Source organism: Ranitomeya variabilis, chromosome 8, assembly GCF_051348905.1.
Source record: "Ranitomeya variabilis isolate aRanVar5 chromosome 8, aRanVar5.hap1, whole genome shotgun sequence".
In the NCBI taxonomy this organism is placed as follows: Eukaryota; Metazoa; Chordata; class Amphibia; order Anura; family Dendrobatidae; genus Ranitomeya; species Ranitomeya variabilis.
Genome location: NC_135239.1, coordinates 92,879,132 through 92,901,279, shown reverse-complemented (window position 1 = coordinate 92,901,279; position 22,148 = coordinate 92,879,132). Strand labels below are relative to the sequence as shown.

The 22,148-nt window shown below is 41.0% G+C and overlaps 1 protein-coding gene across 2 annotated transcripts in view; it reads right to left on the bottom strand.

The window, feature by feature from the left end:
* KCNT2 (potassium sodium-activated channel subfamily T member 2) overlaps positions 1 to 21,681 on the bottom strand; it is a 1,359,842-nt gene extending 1,338,161 nt beyond the window's left edge. For both annotated transcript variants that reach the window (XM_077277827.1, XM_077277828.1), the window contains exon 1: positions 21,393 to 21,681. In XM_077277827.1, coding sequence (XP_077133942.1) covers positions 21,393 to 21,487 — 95 coding nt within the window. In that variant the 5' untranslated portion in view covers positions 21,488 to 21,681. The remainder of the gene's footprint in view (positions 1 to 21,392) is intronic.
* Positions 21,682 to 22,148: the final 467 nt, after the last annotated feature.

Here is a 22,148-nt window from a genome sequence, read left to right as displayed (position 1 = left end):
TCTTTTCAAGATGGGTGGTGACCATGGTGGCCATTTTGAAGTCAGCCATTTTGGATCCAACTTTATAAATGGCCCACCCAGGCGTATCCATATAAATGGTCCACCCTGTATTATGGAGCATGAAAGGGATAATAACAATTATTTACAATATATGAAATTAAAGCCTTATTTGAGAAGGTTAGATTTAGGCTTCTGCATTTATAAGCTTTAGGTTTAATGTCTTTCATATTAAAATTAATATGTTAATATACTCTACATGTCTTGAATTGTGTCATTGATTACATATGACTGCCACCAGAAGTGGGGTATGGTTGGCTAAGTAGCAGAATTGCTCGCTTTCATGGCCGTGACTTCTGATGTCACTTTTGGAGTAAATGTGCCTATCACCATTACATGTAAATGGGTCACCCTTGAAATTATTTATCAGTAAAACATTTCATATTAGTGAATCATCATGGGTTTATTACACAAATGGAGCTTGGCAATGTTGTTATTATATTTTAATTTCATTATTTGACAAAATTTCAGAATGTGCAAAGAAAAGGATATAATAACTAAAAAAAATTACAGTAATTGTAAATGAATGAAAAGCTGGAAAGTGGATAAAACATGGAGAATAGCGATAACACTCACATTGTTGCAGGTATATATTCATAAAGGCCCCTGCGAGAAGCTAGCAATTTTTATTATCTGGCTACAGCAGTGCAAACAGTAGCAGGACATATATAATGTATATATTTCAGAAAAACATATTCTATATATTGTAGGGATTCACACACTCAGGCAGGCATTAGGTAGCGTTCACACAGGCCAAGCAGTTTGGTCTAAACAGGTGCAATTCTATTGCTTTCATGAAACTCCTAAGGATTCAAACCAAAAACAGCCTCTTCTGGGCACAAAGGTATCACAGCAAATAAACACTTCACTTAGCAGGGCGCATATGTCAGTGTGGGCTTACCCGAACGGATTACAGTCCATTCTCCTCGAGCAACCTTCATTCACACAAGCAGCATGATCCCACCAGCCTAGGAATCACCTTCAGCCCAAGCTCCAGCAGCTTCTAGCACCAAACAGATGTAGTCTACTCTGAGCCCAGTTCACACACAGACTGCTCAGCTTTCTGAGCTGGCCTGTGCAGTCTCTATTCTGGTTATATGGTTATAGTAATATATATGTATGTATATATATATATATATATATATATATATATATATATATATATACAGTATATATATATATATATATATATATATATATACAGTACAGATCAAAAGTTTGGACACACCTTCTCATTTAAAGATTTTTCTGCATTTTCATGACTATGAAAATTGTACATGCATACTGAAGGCATCAAAACTATGAATTAACTCATGTAGAATTATATACTTAACAAAAAAGTGTGAAACAACTGAAAATATGTCTTAAATTCTAGGTTCTTCAAAGTAGCCACCTATTGCTTTGATGACTGCTTTGCACACTCTTGGCATTCTCTTGATTATCTTCAAGAGGTAGTCACTGGGAATGGTCTTCCATCAATCTTGAAGGAGTTCCCAGAGATGCTTAGCACTTGTTGGCCCTTTTGCCTTCACTCTGCGGTCCAGCTCACCCCAAACCATCTCGATTGGGTTCAGGTCTGGTGACTGTGGAGGCCAGGTCATCTGGCGTAGCACCCCATCACTCTCCTTCTTGCTAAAATAGCCCTTACACAGCCTGGAGGTGTGCTTAGGGTCATTGTCCTGCTGAAAAATAAATGATGGTCCAACTAAACGCTAACCAGATGGAATAGCATGCCGCTGCAAGATGCTGTGGTAGCCATGCTGGTTCAGTATGCCTTCAATTTTGAATAAATCCCCAACAGTGTCACCAGCAAAGCACCCCCACACCATCACACCTCCTCCTCCATGCTTCACGGTGGGAACCAGGCATGTAGAGCCCATTCGTTCACCTTTGCACGGTGGTTTGTTATGACCCCAATGGCGAGGGTCTCAGAGGAACAAGTAAGTCTGCGACGTACAAAAATCCAGCTCATAGGGCAGTGGTAACTGGGTTGACCATATAACTACTCCTAACGCCAACACTAGAAGTAGCCGGGGAACATGCCTACGTTGGTCGCTAGATGTCTCGTGCCAGCCGGAGGACTAACTACCCCTACAAGAGGAAAACAAAGACCTCTCTTGCCTCCAGAGAATAGACCCCAAAAGTCGGATACAAGCCCCCCACAAATAATAACGGTGAGGTAAGAGGAAATGACAAACACAGAGATGAACTAGGTTTAGCAAAGAGAGGCCCACTTACTAATAGCAGAATGTAGTAAGATAACTTATATGGTCAACAAAAACCCTAACAAAATTCCACACTGGAGATACAAGAACCCCCGAACCGTCTAACGGCCCGGGGGGAGAACTCCAGCCTCCCTAGAGCTTCCAGCAAGGTTAGGATACAGATTATGTACAAGCTGGACAAAAATGCAAACAAAAACAAATAGCAAAAAGCAAGAAAGCAGACTTAGCTTAATTTAGCAGGAACCAGGATCAGTAGACAAGAGCACAACAGATTAGCTCTGATTACAACATTGCCAGGCATTGAACTGAAGGTCCAGGGAGCTTATATAGCAACACCCCTGACCTAACGACCCAAGTGAGCATACAAGGGATGAATGACATACCCAGAGTCAAATCACTAGTAACCACTAGAGGGAGCCAAAAGGTAAATTCACAACAGTACCCCCCCCTTAGTGAGGGGTCACCGAACCCTCACCAAGACCACCAGGGCGATCAGGATGAGCGGCGTGAAAGGCACGAACTAAATCGGCCGCATGCACATCAGAGGCGACCACCCAGGAATTATCCTCCTGACCATAGCCCTTCCACTTGACCAGGTACTGAAGCCTCCGCCTGGAGAGACGAGAATCTAAGATCTTCTCCACCACGTACTCCAACTCGCCCTCAACCAACACCGGAGCAGGAGGCTCAGCAGAAGGAACCACAGGCACAACGTACCGCCGCAACAAGGACCTATGAAATACGTTGTGAATGGCAAACGACACCGGAAGATCCAGGCGAAAGGATACAGGATTAATGATTTCCAATATCTTGTAAGGACCAATGAAGCGAGGCTTAAATTTGGGAGAGGAGACCTTCATAGGAACAAATCGAGAAGACAGCCATACCAAATCCCCAACGCGAAGTCGGGGACCCACACCGCGGCGGCGGTTGGCAAAACGCTGAGCCTTCTCCTGTGACAACTTCAAGTTGTCCACCACATGACTCCAGATCCGCTGCAACCTATCCACCACGGAATCCACCCCAGGACAGTCAGAAGGCTCCACATGTCCCGAGGAAAAACGAGGATGGAAACCAGAGTTGCAGAAAAATGGCGAAACCAAGGTGGCGGAACTAGCCCGATTATTAAGGGCAAATTCAGCCAACGGCAAGAAGGTCACCCAATCATCCTGATCAGAAGAGACAAAACACCTCAAATAAGCCTCCAGAGTCTGATTAGTTCGCTCCATTTGTCCGTTAGTCTGGGGATGGAAAGCGGACGAAAACGACAAATCAATGCCCATCCTACCACAAAAGGATCGCCAGAACCTGGAAACAAACTGGGATCCTCTGTCCGACACAATATTCTCAGGAATGCCGTGCAAACGAACCACGTTCTGGAAGAACACAGGAACCAGATCAGAAGAGGAAGGCAGCTTAGGCAAAGGAACCAGATGGACCATCTTGGAGAAACGATCACATATCACCCAGATGACAGACATGCCCTGAGACACCGGAAGATCCAAAATGAAATCCATAGAGATGTGTGTCCAAGGTCTCTTCGGGACAGGCAAGGGCAAGAGCAACCCGCTGGCACGAGAGCAGCAAGGCTTAGCTCGGGCACAAGTACCACAGGACTGCACAAATGACCGCACATCCCTTGACAAGGAAGGCCACCAAAAGGACCTGGCCACCAGATCTCTGGTGCCAAAAATTCCCGGGTGCCCTGCCAACACCGAGGAATGAACCTCGGAAATGACTCTGCTGGTCCATCTAGCAGGCACAAACAATCTGTCAGGTGGACAAGAGTCAGGCCTACCAGCCTGAAATCTCTGCAACACACGTCGCAGATCTGGAGAAATAGCAGACACGATAACTCCTTCCTTAAGAATACCCACAGGTTCAGCGACTCCAGGAGCATCAGGCACAAAGCTCCTAGACAGAGCATCGGCCTTCACATTCTTAGAACCTGGTAAATACGAGACCACAAAGTCAAAACGGGAGAAAAACAATGACCAGCGGGCCTGTCTAGGATTCAGGCGTTTAGCAGACTCGAGATACATCAGATTTTTGTGATCAGTCAAGACCACCACACGATGCTTAGCACCCTCGAGCCAATGACGCCACTCCTCAAATGCCCACTTCATGGCCAACAACTCCCGATTGCCCACATCATAATTTCGCTCTGCCGGCGAAAACTTCCTAGAGAAAAAGGCACAAGGCCTCATAGTAGAGCAACCAGGGCCTCTCTGCGACAAAACGGCCCCTGCCCCAATCTCCGAAGCATCCACCTCAACCTGAAAGGGAAGTGAGACGTCAGGCTGGCACAAAACAGGCGCCGAAGTAAACCGGCGTTTCAACTCCTGGAAAGCCTCCACGGCAGCAGGAGCCCAGTTAGCTACATCAGAGCCTTTCTTGGTCATATCCGTCAGCGGTTTAACAACGCTAGAGAAATTTGCGATAAAACGACGGTAGAAGTTAGCAAAACCCAAGAACTTCTGAAGACTCTTAACTGACGAGGGTTGAGTCCAATCATGAATAGCTCGGACCTTGACTGGATCCATCTCCACAGCAGAAGGGGAAAAAATGAACCCCAAAAAGGGAACCTTCTGTACACCAAAGAGACACTTTGAGCCTTTTACAAACAAAGAATTTTCACGCAGAATCTCAAAAACCATCCTGACCTGCTCCACATGCGAGTCCCAATCATCAGAAAAAAACAGAATATCATCCAGATAAACAATCAACAATTTATCCAGATACTTCCGGAAAATGTCATGCATGAAGGACTGAAAAACTGAAGGGGCATTAGAGAGCCCAAATGGCATCACCAAGTACTCAAAATGACCTTCGGGCGTATTGAATGCGGTTTTCCATTCATCGCCCTGCCTAATGCGCACAAGGTTGTACGCACCACGAAGGTCTATCTTAGTGAACCACTTGGCACCTTTAATCCGGGCAAACAAATCTGACAACAGCGGCAAAGGATACTGAAATTTGACAGTGATCTTATTTAAAAGCCGATAGTCAATACAAGGCCTCAAAGATCCGTCCTTTTTGGCCACAAAAAAGAATCCCGCACCAAGAGGGGAAGAAGAAGGACGGATATGCCCCTTCTCAAGAGACTCCTTGATATATGAACGCATCGCGGTATGTTCAGGTACCGACAGATTAAACAGTCTCCCCTTAGGAAACTTACTGCCAGGAATCAAATCTATTGCACAGTCACATTCCCTATGAGGAGGCAGTACACTGGACTTAGACTCGCTGAAGACATCCTGATAATCAGACAAATACGCCGGAACTTCCGAAGGCGTAGAAGAAGCAATAGACAAGGGCAGGGAATCTCCATGAATTCCATGGCAGCCCCAACTTGACACTGACATAGCCTTCCAGTCCAAGACTGGATTATGGGTCTGTAACCATGGCAAACCCAAAACAACCAAATCATGCATTTTATGCAGAACAAGAAAACGTATTACCTCCCGATGTTCGGGAGTCATGCACATGGTAACCTGTGTCCAAAACTGCAGTTTATTGTTTGCCAATGGCGTAGAATCAATACCCCTAAGAGGGATAGGATTTTCCAATGGCTCAAGAACAAATCCGCAGCGCTTGGCAAATGACAGATCCATAAGGCTCAGGGCAGCACCTGAGTCCACAAACGCCATGACAGGATACGATGACAGTGAGCAAATCAAAGTTACAGATAGAATAAACTTAGGTTGCAAATTACCAATGGCGACCGGACTAACAACCTTAGTAAGACGTTTAGAGCATGCTGAGATAACATGTGTAGAATCACCACAGTAGTAACACAAGCCATTCTGGCGTCTATGAATTTTCCGCTCATTTCTAGTCAGGATTCTATCACATTGCATTAAATCAGGTGCCTGTTCAGACAACACCATGAGGGAATTTGCGGTCTTGCGCTCCCGCAACCGCCGGTCGATTTGAATAGCCAGGGCCATAGAATCATTCAGACCTGTGGGAATGGGAAAACCCACCATCACATTCCTAATGGCTTCAGAAAGGCCATTTCTAAAATTTGCAGCCAATGCACACTCGTTCCACTGGGTCAGCACGGACCATTTCCAAAATTTTTGGCAATACACTTCAGCCTCGTCCTGGCCCTGAGACATCGCCAGCAAGGCGTTTTCTGCCTGAATCTCAAGATTGGGTTCCTCATAAAGCAAACCGAGCGCCAGAAAAAACGCATCAATGTCAGCCAATGCCGGATCTCCTGGCGCCAGCGAGAAAGCCCAATCCTGAGGGTCGCCCCGTAAAAAAGAAATAACAATTTTTACTTGCTGAGCGGAGTTTCCAGATGAACAGGGTTTCAGGGACAAAAACAATTTACAATTATTCCTGAAATTTCTAAATTTAAATCGGTCTCCGGAAAACGGTTCAGGAATCGGTATCTTAGGTTCTGACACAGGATTTCTGATAACATACTCTTGTATGCCCTGCACACGAGCAGCAAGCTGGTCCACACTTGTAATCAAGGTCTGGACATTCATGTCTGCAGCAAACACAAGCCACTCAGAGGTAAAGGGGAAAAGAAAAAAAAATGAGAGAGAAAAAAAAAACTCAGAGCTTTCTTTCTTATAATCCCGCTTCTGCAATGCATTAACATTTAATACTGGCCTGGCAAACTGTTATGACCCCAATGGCGAGGGTCTCAGAGGAACAAGTAAGTCTGCGACGTACAAAAATCCAGCTCATAGGGCAGTGGTAACTGGGTTGACCATATAACTACTCCTAACGCCAACACTAGAAGTAGCCGGGGAACATGCCTACGTTGGTCGCTAGATGTCTCGCGCCAGCCGGAGGACTAACTACCCCTACAAGAGGAAAACAAAGACCTCTCTTGCCTCCAGAGAATAGACCCCAAAAGTCGGATACAAGCCCCCCACAAATAATAACGGTGAGGTAAGAGGAAATGACAAACACAGAGATGAACTAGGTTTAGCAAAGAGAGGCCCACTTACTAATAGCAGAATGTAGTAAGATAACTTATATGGTCAACAAAAACCCTAACAAAATTCCACACTGGAGATACAAGAACCCCCGAACCGTCTAACGGCCCGGGGGGAGAACTCCAGCCTCCCTAGAGCTTCCAGCAAGGTTAGGATACAGATTATGTACAAGCTGGACAAAAATGCAAACAAAAACAAATAGCAAAAAGCAAGAAAGCAGACTTAGCTTAATTTAGCAGGAACCAGGATCAGTAGACAAGAGCACAACAGATTAGCTCTGATTACAACGTTGCCAGGCATTGAACTGAAGGTCCAGGGAGCTTATATAGCAACACCCCTGACCTAACGACCCAGGTGAGCATACAAGGGATGAATGACATACCCAGAGTCAAATCACTAGTAACCACTAGAGGGAGCCAAAAGGTAAATTCACAACAGTGGTTGTAACCAAAGATCTCAAATTTTGACTCCTCAGACCAAAGCACAGATTTCCACTGGTCTAATTCCTTGTGTTCTTTAGCCCAAATAAGTCTCTTCTGCTTGTTGCCTGTCCTTAGCAGTGGTTTCCTAGCAGCTATTTTACCATGAAGGCCTGCTGCACAAAGTCTCCTCTTAACAGTTGTTGTAGAGATGTGTGTGCTGCTAGAACTCTGTGTGTGGCATTGACCTGGTCTCTAATCTGAGCTGCTGTTAACCTGCGATTTCTGAGGCTGGTGACTCAGATAAACTTATCCTCAGAAGCAGAAGGTGACTCTTGGTCTTCCTTTCCTGGGGCGGTCCTCATGTCAGCCAGTTTCTTTGCAGCGCTTGATGGTTTTTGCAACTGCACTTGGGGACACTTTCAAAGTTTTCCTAATTTTTCAGACTGACTGACCTTCATTTCTTAAAGTAATGATGGCCACTCATTGTTCTTTACTTAGCTGCTTTTTTCTTGCCAAAATACAAATTCTAACAGTCTATTCAGTAAGATTATCAGCTGTGCATCCACCAGACTTCTGCACAACACAACTGATGGTCCTAACCCCATTTATAAGGCAAGAAATCCCACTTATTAAACCTGACAGGGCACACCTATGAAGTGAAAACCATTCCCAGTGACTACCTCTTGAACCTCATCAAGAGAATGCCAAGAGTGTGCAAAGCAGTCATCAAAGCAAAAGGTGGCTACTTTGAAGAGCCTAGGAAATACAGAAAAATCTTTAAATGAGCAGGCGTGTCCAAACTTCTGGTCTGTACTGTATATATATATATATATATATATATATATATATATATATATATATATATACATACATATATATATATATATATATATATATATATATATACATATATATATATATATATATATATATATATATATATATATATATATATTAGGAAAACTCCACAAAAGGTCACTGAAAATCTGACAAAAGTGCAAAAGTATTTTATAGTTTCTGAATATCAGCTATTGAAAATAAGACATTGCTTTTGAACTGTGTTTTAGCAGAAAAGTAGTGATGAATAAATATACTAATGCAAATGGCATGGACAAACATGATGAAGTAAGAGGATGGAAGTTTTGCTCATATTCCCCCTTGATAATATGTGTATTAAAGTGGTTGTCCGGTCCAAATCGATAAGTTTGCAGTCACTCTGTGTGACTGCAGACTTATGAATCCCCCGGTGCATGCACTCTACGCTGCCGGGATTCGACGGTTTCTGAGCCAGGACCAAAGGGTATGAATAAGTTATTCATACTCCTGGCCAGTGGGCGCAGCCTTGGTTCCAAACACATACATGTCATTGAGCCAGAAACTGGTGAATCCCCACAGTGCACAGTGTGTGCGCTGGGGGATTAATAAGTCTGCAGTCACACAGCAGTTGTAATGTGTAGCTATACAAATACTTTTTTCCATATAGTGTTTTTTTCTGAGTATAACCATGTTGGATGTAGGTTTTACTTCCTTTCTGATTACTGGTTTAGTTTTGTTCCAGTCTGGTTTCTGAAATAAGTAATGTAATTTGGATTCGTAAGGTAAACCTTAAAACTCGTTAATAATTTTAGAAGTTACTGCATTTCATTTGCAAATGTAGTGTCCATATTCAGAAAGGGTCACAAGTTGAGTCTGTAATCTTAATCTCTATAGTCCGCAGAATCTTTGAGGGTTTTCTAAGTGATGCTGCTATAACTTGGCGTATCTCAATAAATTTAATCCCATAGCCCAGCTTCAAAAGGGGTTTATAAGTGATTGGTTCCCATAAACGTAATCTCATAAACTCTAGATTGGTGCAAAATAAGGACATATCTGGACTTTTTTAAAAAGATTGATATGATGCCACATAAAAATTGGTAAATATAATGAGAACCTTGGGAGTTTGGTAAAATATGTGTAAATGGGTAAAGGACTCCCTCATTAATAGGAAGAAGCAGAGAGTTGTTATTATAAGGAACCTGACACCTGATTCATGCCACCCAAACCATGAGTATCATGAATCAGATCCTGGCAATCATAAAGCTAGGATCATATTCATGCAGGCCTCAGTTTGGGCAGCATGATTTAGGTGACAGGATATAATAATTTACATTTTCCTTTTTAATATATCTATTTTTTTCTCACTTTTTTCTTACTAAGTTTAATAATTAACAAATGCATATTACACAACAAAGTTAAATCAAACATTTGGACTTTTGCTGTTTCTCCACTGCATGACATGGTTAAAAATTTCAGCAAACATAAACATGAATTCAATGTTCTGCTTTTGTGTATCAATATCCCAAAACCCGGAAATTTAGACCCAACATTGCTAGAAATTATGATGCTTTCTGGAGATATTAGTTATTTTTTAGCATTTTTGTTAATAGGTTGTATTTAGAAAAATCACCAGTCCGAGTCTCCCCACTGTTTTATTAAAAAAAAACAACTACTTACACTTTTGAGCTCTAAATAATCTAAATTTTGGAATTGTGTACATGTCAGACATTTGTTGATCTATATGTCTCCATGGTAACAGACGATAAAAAATCCATTTTGATTCATTTGATTCTGCAATCATGTGTCGCTCCCTGTTATTCGCCCATACCCTAATGCAATAATAGACTATGTTAGGGCTGGCAGAATGCACCAAGTAAATATAAAGATAACAATAAGGTATGTTCGCCACCTGGGGTCCACCATGCAGAGATGGTAACTGCTGCTCGGTAATGGTGGAACAAGATGGTGGGTGAACGCTGAGCACACTCTGGTTAACCGTCAACCGGTGTGTACTGCATCGAGCTCTGTTACTACACAGAACTCCTGTAACACAGTATATAGATACTGCACCCTGTTGGCTGTCACAGAGCACAGCAGAATTAGCACAAGTGAGGTCACAAGACTTAGCCCCAAAGTCGTGGGGGTAAGAGTCTATCTAGATCCACTGTGCGCATGGCGTCGCACAGGCGTACGTCACTAACTGACGCTGGCTAACGTGTACAGTTCTTGCAATGCACTACTTGGCACTGTGTTTTGTGCCAATCACCCAGACTCAATCACAGCACAAGGGAAGGTGGAAAATTAGGAGCTTGCAGCAGATACAGACATGCTTGCACATACACCACGATTAGGATATAAAAGCGCACAGCCGTGCGGCCATGTGATCCTATTATAGCCGCAGTCTTTCCGGACCTTGCCAAAGGACCAATCCAAGGTGCTTGAGGACCTGGGCATGTGACCTTCGGCCACCAATGAGTGGTCGTCACACGGGCATGCTCAGAAGGTAAAAGCAGGACTTAGTCCCAGGAGCTTCTACTCGCTGCTGACTAATGCTGGTTGCTATAGCTGGACCTGGAGAGGCAGCAGCAACCAGATGCACAGCAATAGTCTGAGCAAGATGCTGGGACCGACGTCTCTGCTGAGCAAGATCTTCTGCAGCTGAGGAAAAATGGGAAACAGTAGAAGAGACGGCTTGTGATTCTCCCTGTGCAGCAGAAGGAACTCGACGCCTAACATTACCCCCCTCCTAGGGCCCCCCTTCCTTGGGCCTCACCACGCTCAAACGCCGCAATGAGCTGCGGAGCCCAAATGTGCTCAATAGGCTCCCAGTTCCTGTCCTCTGGACCGTGACCTTTCCAGTTCACCAGATAGAGCTTTTTGCCACGTACCACCTTAGAGCCGACAATAACGTTCACCTCATAATCGTCCGCGGATGAATCCGATGTCCTGGCAGATGACTCAGAAAACCGGGACATCTGAATGGGTTTTAGGAGGGACACATGGAAAGTATCGGTGATACCCAGGTGTGGAGGAAGAGCCAGATGGTACACTACAGAATTCACCCATTCCAGGACCTTGAAGGGGCCAATGTAGTGAGGAGCGAACTCAGTGGACTCAGTGGAGTCCATCCCGACCATTTCCCAGGGCCTATCAGCTACCGGCTGGGATACAGTAGACCCACAGATCACTGCCGGGGAGACCGATTCTTGGCGCAGGAGACACATGCCCAAATATAGTCACTAACATCACGAGCTATATGCGGCCACCAGTGCGACCTCACAAGGAGCTCATATGTCCTTTTAGTCCCAAAATGTCCACCCAACCTGGAGGAGTGAGCCCAAGAGAGAACCTCCGGTCACAAATTAGATGGGACAAAAGTCTTGCTTGGAGGTACAGACTCTAGCAAAACCAGAGCCACGGTTCTCAGGATCTCTGAAGGGATAATAAGCCGAGGCTCCTCTCCCTCCTCAGATGAAACTACGGAAAGAGAGAGAGCATCGGCATGAGAGATCTTCCCCCAGAGAGAAAATGGAGGATGAAGTGAAATCAGGAGAAGAACAGGGACCATCTGGCCTGGAGAGAATTTAGCCGCTGGGCAGTCTGAAAATAAATATGATTCTTATGGTGGGTGAATACTTGGAAGAGGTAACGAGCCCCATCCAGCAGATGTCTCCACTCTGAAAAGGCCAACTTCATTGCTAGCAACTCCCTGTCCCCAATGGAATAATTCCTCTCCGCCCGTGAGAAAGTCTTGAAGAAAAAGAAGCAAGGATGCTTCCGACCTTGAGAATCCTTCTGAAAGAGGATGGCTCCAGCACCGACGGAAGAGGCATCCACCTCCATAATAAATGGCTTATCAACATCGGGGCAATGTAAAATGGGAGCGCTAGCAAAAGTGTGACTTAATAGATTGAAATGCCTTGGAAATCTCCTCCGACCAAAATTTAGGATTAGCTCCTTTCTTGGTGAGAGCAACCAAAGGAGCTACCAAAGTTGAGGAGTCGGGATTGAACTGGTGATAGTAATTAATGAACTTCATAAAGCGCTGCACTGCTTTAAAAGAATTGGGTTCTTGCCAGTCCATCACAGCCTCTAGTTTGGCAGGATCCATGGCCAATTCCTGGGCTGAGATAATATAGGCTAGGAAAGGCAAGGACTCCTGCTCAAACACGCTCTTCTCAAGCTTTGCATAGAGGGAGTTAGCCCGTAGGATGTAGAAGACTTTGCAGACATCTATCCAGTGGGAATCTACATCTGGAGAGTAAATGAGAATATCATCCAGATAGACCACGACCGAGGTGGATAACAGATCCCGGAAGATGACATTCACAAAGTCTTGGAAAACGGCAGGGGTATTACATAGCCCAAAAGGCTTCACTAGGTACTCATAGTGGCCATCCCTGGTGTTAAAAGCCGTCTTCCAATCATCCCCCTCATGGATGCGCATCAGGTTAAAGGCACCCCACAGAGCTAGTTTAGTAAATACCCTCACTCCCCACAACCGATCGAACAGCTCCGAAATTAGAGGTAGAGGGGGGTTTTTTTAATGATTATGGCATTAAGACCCCTGTAGTCAATGCATGGATGTAGTTCCCCATTCTTCTTCTGCACAAAGAAGAAACCAGCCCCTGCAAGTGACAATGACTTCCTAGTGAACCCTCTCGACAGGTTCTCCATGATATACCAGGACATTGCCTCCATTTCCGGGAGAGATAATGGATAGACTCGACCCCGGGGAGGCTCTTCACCTGGCAAGAGATCAATAGGACAGTCATAGGGGCAGTGAGGCAGAAGGGTCTCCGCAGCTCTCTTGGAGAACACATCTGCATAAGACCAATAGTGTTTGGGGAGAGATGATAGATCTGCGGGCACTGCTGTAGTAGCCACATGAACACACTCCCTCTGACATCTACCCTCACAAGACTCACTCCATCCCAATATTCTCCCAGAGGACCACTCAATATGGGGGGATGGTGACTGACGTAATCAAGGGACCCCAAGTAAGACCTCATCTGATAACTGCATGTTTTGCTGCATTTTTGCACTTAGTCATTGCTTTCTATTGGTGAAAAAACGCTTAGATAGAAGTGACATGCTGCAGTTTGCAAAAACAGCAGTTTTCTAAATCAGTCAGGAAAAAGAACAATGTGTGTGAATGAGATTTCTGAAATCTCATAGCTTTTGTTGGTACTATAAAATGAAGGTTCAAATTTGCATAAAAATGCAACAAAAACGCAATGTGTGAACACAGTTTAAGAAGATGTGCAATTTCAGCTAAATGGAAATAAGAGATATGAAACATCTGTTATCTTCTCACTTGAGGGTAAGAAAAAAAATGGCACAAAATGTTCTAGTAGAGAAATAACACAAATCACAAATCTAATAAATGATACTTCTCTCACCGATGACGTGCTTTGTTCAGTCTCTGGTTCATTGCAAGCTATCATGACTTACTTTAAATTACACTCACAAGTGCAGCAGGCAATTATGTAATCTTTGGGATTATATTATGTTTGAAAAGTTTACAGTTCTCCAGTTTAGCCAATTTGATCTACTGTTATAACTGGCCTACAAAAACTATTACATTTACAGAGGGAAATGAATACTTTGGAAATTAGAGCAAAATCAATTTCTTAGTAACAGATTGTTTTATTATCTTGAATTCTTAACATATCACATTGGTCTGATTATTAATAAACCTAGCTAAACGGTCATAAATTAAATTTATCTATATCATTGTAAAGCCTATTTATCTACATTATATATAAAGCTGATATTGCCATAACTGAACACAGTTTAGGACAAACTTTCAAGATCAGCTTTTATGTGTGTTCATATTAAGAATAATGCTGTTTTTTCCCATTATTTTACTGGTATGCTACATTTTTTACTGGTTTTCTTCTCTGCTTCTCAAATTTCAGTTGCCACTGAGCTGAGGTATGTGAGAGATTTGTGATCTACTACTGATCTACTAGTGTATCTCTCATTAGCATATTTTCAGAAGCAGCAGAAATATGGGAGATATCATAAAGCAATACTGAGCAGTGTTACGGTGAATTCAACGCTGGGGTGAAAAAAAACTTGTTAAAAAGGAGCAGAAAGCAGCACTCTTGTGTCTCTTTCTCTCTCTCTCTCTGATTCTTTATCCTTCTCTCTTTACCCTATATTTTAAAATTCAATTTCACCAACTTCTTCAGAGTTTACCCCAAAAATTTGACTTGGAGCAAATTAATTCCCCAAGGTCTCAAGTCTTTCTAAGCCTTTATTTGCCGTTAAAGATATATGACATTCTAAGGTCGCCTAGTATGATATTACACTTCTTTTAAGCTCTTTAAATTCAGACTTAGAAATTACTTAGAATTTACCTCAACCTTTTTGGCTATGGGGAAATGGATGAAACTCATTGCTCTATCAGATGTTTCAGGCTTTTTAAATTGTAAAAAAGTGGACATTTCACAAAAATTACACACTTTTGAGGGCAGTGGCAGCAACAGTGTAGAATATGATGGTGCAGGCAAGGAGATATTTGTCATGGTAGGGCCAGCCCTGGCAGTCGCAAAAACATCATTACTGTATTTAAAAGTATGTTGGTCAGGCAGGAGATGTATGGAATTATTCAGTTTTAATACATGTACAGTCATAAGAAAAGCTAAATACTGCCACTATGAGTTTTCTGGCTTTAGCTACCATGACTGCACATGATGAATTAGACCCTGTCATTACATATCAAAAAGTAGGCCAAAATGCAGAAACTTTGACTGTAAGATGCCCTAGTCATGTGGCTAAAAACAATCAAAATGATCACCCTTCCAAGACCAAGATTTACAGTCAGTATGAAGTGTTTGTGCAGATATGTTTTTTTTTAATTTTGCCACTATGGCGGACATTTTGGTCAAACATCTCCACTTTGGTCTTATCTGTCCAAAAGAACCTTTCAGAAGTCTTTAAGTTTGTCCAAAGGCAACATTGCAAACATAAGCCATGCGGCCATCTTCTTTTAGGAAAGATACTTAATCCTTGCTTCCTTGCAAGTAAGTCCTACCATAGTAGATTGCATTTTTTTCCTGACTTCTCAATATTATATTTTTAAGAAAGTGAGTCGTCTATTGCATCAGGCTGTTTCAGAGAATTTCATAGTCTCACTGCTTGTAAAGAGCCACCATTTTTGGTTATGATTAAGCCTTCAGTCCTGTACACACAGAGGATTCCCTCTGTCATTGTTGCAGACCTACATGTAAAAAGATCATTAAAAAGATCACTGTACTGTCCCTTCATGTAAATGTACATTGCAATTTGATAACCCCTAAGCCCTTGTTTTTACAAAATGAATAGCCCCAAGTTTGATGACCTGTCTTGATGCTATAGTTCATCCAACCCCTTAATAACCTTGATCGCTCTTCTCTACACCCCCTGTAAAATGTTTTCTACTTGCGGATATTTTTTCTTGGTGTAGAATGATGTTCTCCAAATTACTTGGTAACTACCTTATAAACCCCGTAGATTAAAGGGCAGCAAGAATTTATTTTCTAAGCTCATTGCTTATCTTATCTCTCCTTGGCATTGTTTTAACACATGCCTAAATTCTCCAGATCAGCAAACTGTCCAACCTTCTGCTTTTATAAATATGGTTGCACATTCTGATTACCAATTAATCATCTTGCTGCTGCATACCCTTTTAGTTCATATGGAATGACTTGCCCTAAAAAGCAATCTAGTAATCCTCAAATCAGGCAGTGACTTAGAGGACAGTGAGCCATGTGTGGGAATTTTAAATGTAGATTATAGTGAGTCTTATGTGACTACATTAAATAGTGTCTAAGTAAAATCCAAGTTTTATGCAGTACTTCAATATTTTGGACCACTTGCTATTTTCTTCAATTCCTTAGGATGTGTGAATGTGAACGCAAGAAAGCAAATATCAAGTGAAGCCTAAACCAAGAAAGTTGCTCTTTACCTGTCCTATTGAATAACTCAATTTATGACTTTAAGAACTCTTGAACTTTTTGCACTAACACCCTAAGCCAGCACAATACTTTCTATATTTTACCATTTTTATTTTTGCTATTTATTATTCACAATACATAATGTATTTACTGTATTCTACAGACTGTTAGTTTACGGTTACACAAATACCAAATATATCCATGATATTCAATGGTTTGCGAACTTTATTTACAAGTGTATATTGTAAAATATTGCTACAGATTTTGCCTCATTATTTTTAAGAAGCGTTACAAAAAAATCCAACTTTTACTTTTCAGGTTATTTTTTTGGCATATAGAAATGTGTTTGTATATGCCAATACCCTGTGCCGGAAAAAAGAAAAAAAGGAAAATTGAGGATTTTAGGCCCTACAATGCAGCCTGTAGCTCGTTAGAGTTAGAGTTTCTGACTTCCATACCAATATGCTTGTGTTTAAATCCCAGCAGTGTCAAGCTGGGCACAAAATACGAGCATTAATTAAACAAATAGAGGCATCCACTAAGAGAAATCAGATGTCTAGGACGCTGGCATTGAAGGAGAATATGGTAGGGTCATGTGTGAGATGCAACATTAGATGCAAATGCAACAGATCTGTTGTGCAAACAAGTGTTTGTATCAGTGTCCTGATGGGCACCTGCTCACCCCATGGACCCCTTGGAGATAAATAAGCTGCTCAGCTTGCTTGTGAAAAGAAGTGGGGTTAGAGTACAGCCTGAAAGAAACAGTTACTATCATAACCAAGATTTTATGAGATTCATCAGCACAGAAGTATGTATCAATTTAGATAAAACAAATGGAAATTGTGCACTTCAAGCTTTCGCGAGCAGGTTTATATAGCTTATTCCTATAGATGTTGGAAACTAGTTTTAACTTTCACACATTCAGAATTTGTTAGTTAAATTATACATGTGATTTGCCATGGCAAAATCCATTGCTGAAATACTAGGCTGAGGCTTGGATTTGTGCTGTAGGTGTTCCAGCTGATCGGCTTGAGGATTTCCCCTATTGTCTCAGTGTAGTAATTACTTCAGTTGGATTTTCTTTTTTGCTGCAAATAAATGGAGTATGAAAATCCCAGTCAATTGCACCTGGTGCAAAACGTCAACATTTTGGATAAAGATTTCTGTGGAAATCAATCCTAAATCCTCCTAAAATCTTAAAGATGTGAATATTGCCTTGTGCCTCTCGACTCGCTCTAAAGTTTTAAGGCAATTTGATTTGAAGTATAAGACATGATTTGTTTGCCTTCTGTATTAAATATGTATGACTTGTTATCTCAGCTAGAAACTGCACATGTCATTTAAATAACATTAAATAACCTTTTAGTAACGTCGGAAGACAGTAGAAGTTCTTGAATTACTTAAAAGTCAGAAAAAATACGCAGATCTTACAATTTTCTGTACATCACAACATCACACGGAGACTTTTTCCTCTTGTCACTGAAGTCCAGATGCTCAGGGATCTCATTTACTTACTCTCTTTACTTTTTGGTTCCACCTTGAGCTGCATGGTAAGGGATCGTTCACATGAGCATAAAAAAATCATCTCATTCAGGAAAGTCGGACATTTTTTCTCCCTTTTCATCAATATGCTGTCCATATGCAATCTTTTTTTCACTCAGCAGATATTAATGTTTTAAATGATCATTTACAGTTTCAATACCACAGAACTGTAATGTATCTGTAAAAATCAGATGTTTTACTGACGGTCCGTATGGCTTGCAATTTTTTTCCTGCAGTATACCAATTTGGAAGTGAAATCGCTAGATGCTGTAATTTTTTTTCTCATGTCAAATACAACTGAGAAAATATTTGCAGATCTGCACTATCTCATTTAATAACATTGGTCTGAGGGCAATCAGATTTTTTTATAGGATTGCAATCGTCTGATTTAAATGCCCTAAGGCCGGGGTCACACTTGCGAGCTCAATGCGAGAATATTGCGTCAAGTCTCGGTACTGCCCCCGACACTCGGAAATGAAGCGTTCAGCTGCATAGAAGTACATGAAACCGCACGCTCCATTCCTGAGTGCCGGGACTTGATGCGAGTTTCTCGCATTGAACTCCTAAGTGTGACCCCATCCTAAATGTTACAAAGGATTAACAGAAGCAAAACTGATGATTAATAGAAAAGATTTGTCCCCTACTGGACAACCACTTTTCCATGTTTCTAATATGCATATAAAATAATCAAAAATAATTCTTTCCTCCTGAACCGGCGTGGCTCCTACGCTCGAAACACTGTTTTCCTAAGCTATCCTGTGACATTGTTTATATCACAGAACACTGAAGACCATCAATTGCCACTGATGGGCTGCAGCCCTCCGAAGTCTGATATTTCTGAGGAACATAGCTCACAAAGCAGAGAAGCAGCCCATCTTTAGTCTGGGAGATAAGTATTATTTTCTGTCTTTTTTTACATTCATAATCGTAGATAACTTCCATATAAGTTAATGTGAAATACTGGAATGGTGTAGCGGAGTGAGCTATGTTGTTTTCATAGCTCCTAAGTTCTGGAGACAGGGTAAGTAGCCAAGCTGCTCTATTTCCATAGCTCCCATTCACTTATATGGGCTTATTTGCAGTCCCCTTGCTTTTCTTCTGGTGCGCTATCTTCTGACACCAGCACGTGGATGCTGATATTGTGTTAGCCATGAGTGTCTAAGATTAGAATAACTCTCAAAGACATCTGTGGGCTTTACTTTACCTCTGTATACCACTAAATCATTGTGGATATGAAGAAAATAAAGGTGAAGTATCAATTAGATGGCAAAATATAGCATCATACAAAACTGGGGTACACAGAGAGTTTAGGGTTCCCTAGTGTAAAGTTACATGTGTCTTAGCTCCACATCACTGTATTCCTAACATTCACAGTTTCAAGCAGGAAAATGATTCTATATTAGAAGCACATCATACAATTGTCTTAGAGCCATAAAATAACTTATTCCTTACATCATAGTGCACTTTACATCTGTGTTCAAGCAAAAATTGACAAGGCAAGCTGGATCAGAGCCGTTCTTTCCCATTGTACCAGTTTAGTCACTTATCTAGACTACTTAAGATTATCAACTATGTCTTCTGTTTTTTTTATTAGTTGTTTTACAATATTTTTCTTTTTTTCCGTTTGTGACAGCTGATTCAGGATATGTTAAGGTGTAAATGATTATTGTATTTATTTCACATTGTATGATAAGAAATGTATTTAAAAAATTACACAGCATGCAGCCTTTAATGAGATACGAGGTAAAGTAGCTGACAATTTTCTAGAAGACCTTAAATAAATTGATCTTACACTTCAGTGGAAACTAAAGTACCATTTTTTTTCTAAAAGTGAATGACTTGTGCTCTCTACTTTTTCACTCTAGTAATGATAGAATGATTAAGTCAAACGTAGGACACTCCAGAAAAATAAGTCTTGTATGTTCCTCACAACAGGTTGTATGCCTGAGGTTTCTACAATTGAACAATCATTAGCTTTAAGCTTCAGTGGACTCACTGTGCTAATATAAATCCAATCACATAACATTGCATCCACCTAGGCACATAGTTCTGTTCATTCTCTTGTGTGGGAATCTAATAAAGAGCAACTATAAGATCAATAAAGAACAACTATAGAAGATAAAAAAAAGAAAAACTAGAAGATCAATAAAGAGCAATTAGAAAATCTGTAGATCAATAAAGAACTATAGAAGATCAATAAAGAGCAACTATAGATAAGCAATAAAGAGCAACTGGAAGACCTGTAGAAGATCAATAAAGAGCAACAATAGTAGATTAATAATAGCAACTATAGAAGAGCAATAGAGAGCAACAAGAAGACCCGTAGAAGGTCAATAAAGTGCAACTATAGTAGGTCAATAAAGAGCAACTGTAGAATAGCAATAAAGAGCAAATAGAAGACCTTTAGAAGATCAATAAAGTGCAACTGTAGATCAATAAAGAGCAACTATAGACAAGCAATAGAGCAACTAGAAGACTTGTAGAAGATCAATAAAGAGCAACAATAGTAGATTAATAATAGCAACTATAGAAGAGCAATAGAGAGCAACTAGAAGACCTGTAGAAGGTCAATAAAGTGCAACTATAGTAGATCAATAAAGAGCAACTATAGATGAGCAATAAAGAGCAACTAGAAGACCTGTAGAAGATCAATAAAGAGCAACTATAGTAGATCAATAAAGAGCAACTGTAGAATAGCAATAAAGAGCAACTAGAAGACCTGTAGAAGATCAATAAAGTGCAACTGTAGTAAATCAATAAAGAGCAACTATAGACAAGCAATAAAGAGCAACTAGAAGACCTGTAGACGTTCAATAAAGTGCAACTATAGTAGATCAATAAAGAGCAACTATATACGAACAATAAAGAGCAGCTAGAAGACCTGTAGAAGATCAGAAGATCAATAAAGAGCAACTATAGTAGATCAATAAAAAACTACTAGAAGACCTGCTGGATTTCAATAAAGAACAACTCTAGAAGATCAATAAAGACCAACTATAATTATTAATCACAACAAATATGTACAAGCAAATAAAATTGCTTAATTGCTTAACACAAAGCATGACATAACCTGATATCTATCATGTCTACTGTCAAGGATCTTTGACTTTATAGAACGCAAATCAAACCCTGACACCCAGACATACTATGTTTTTTTCTTCATGGCTTAGCATTGTAAAGAGAAGATATGAATTCTTACACATAAAATTAATTGGATCCCAAAGCATCTGTAATTGTAAGGACTCAGCCTTCGTACAATTCTTCAGTCTTGCAAGTATTTGGAGAGTACAGAGAAAGTGTTTATGTGCTTGATTGTGCTAAACATATCCATCTTCCCAAATAAGGAGTATTAATCAAATTAAATTGGAAAACATGGTACCACTACCAAGCAATAAGAGGTTGATTAATAAATAATACAAATATTCTTACCTGTCATCATTTTGCCATCCTTGATCTCCAAGAAGCAAATCCCGAAATCTGTACCTGGGTGGTAAAGGGGGCACTTCACTGTCCAAATCCACCATCCTTTCAGTTCAGAGTATAAGAGACACTGTGCTGGATGCTGGCACACAGGCTGCAGGTTGCTGAAGCAGGCAGCGTGGATGCTGAGTTGGATCACTTTGCAGCATTACCTTGCTGAGAAAGACTGATATGGATTGGAAGCTTTCCACACATACATACAGCATCCAGACTCTTCAGCATGCACATCAGAAACGCCTCTGCTCATCTCATTTGCTACTCAAGAAGCTCTAAAGAAGATGTGAAATGGACCACAGTTAGAAAATGAAGCTTTCACTGAATGATATGCTTCACTGAACTGTGTGAATGCAAGAAAAAAATCTGTAAAATGATTAATGACAAGGGTCATAAAGTGTGTCACTCAAAGTGTGAAAGTGCTTATGGTAATATCACCTACTTCTCTACATCTTTCTTAATCCAACCAGTATAAGCCATATCGAATTTTATAAGATTTTTCTTTTCATTTCTTGCACTTTTAATTAGAGATGATAACATCATTTTGCCAGGTTTGAGAGTGGCTCTGTCTCCAAGCAGTTCACATCTTGCGAATCTAAGGAGAAAAACATTGCAATCATTTTTTTATCCACTCATAAAGATACTGCTTTTGAGATGCATTTAAACTGGAAAAAAGAAAAAATTAGTCAGCTCACCCATTAGGTGGATTTC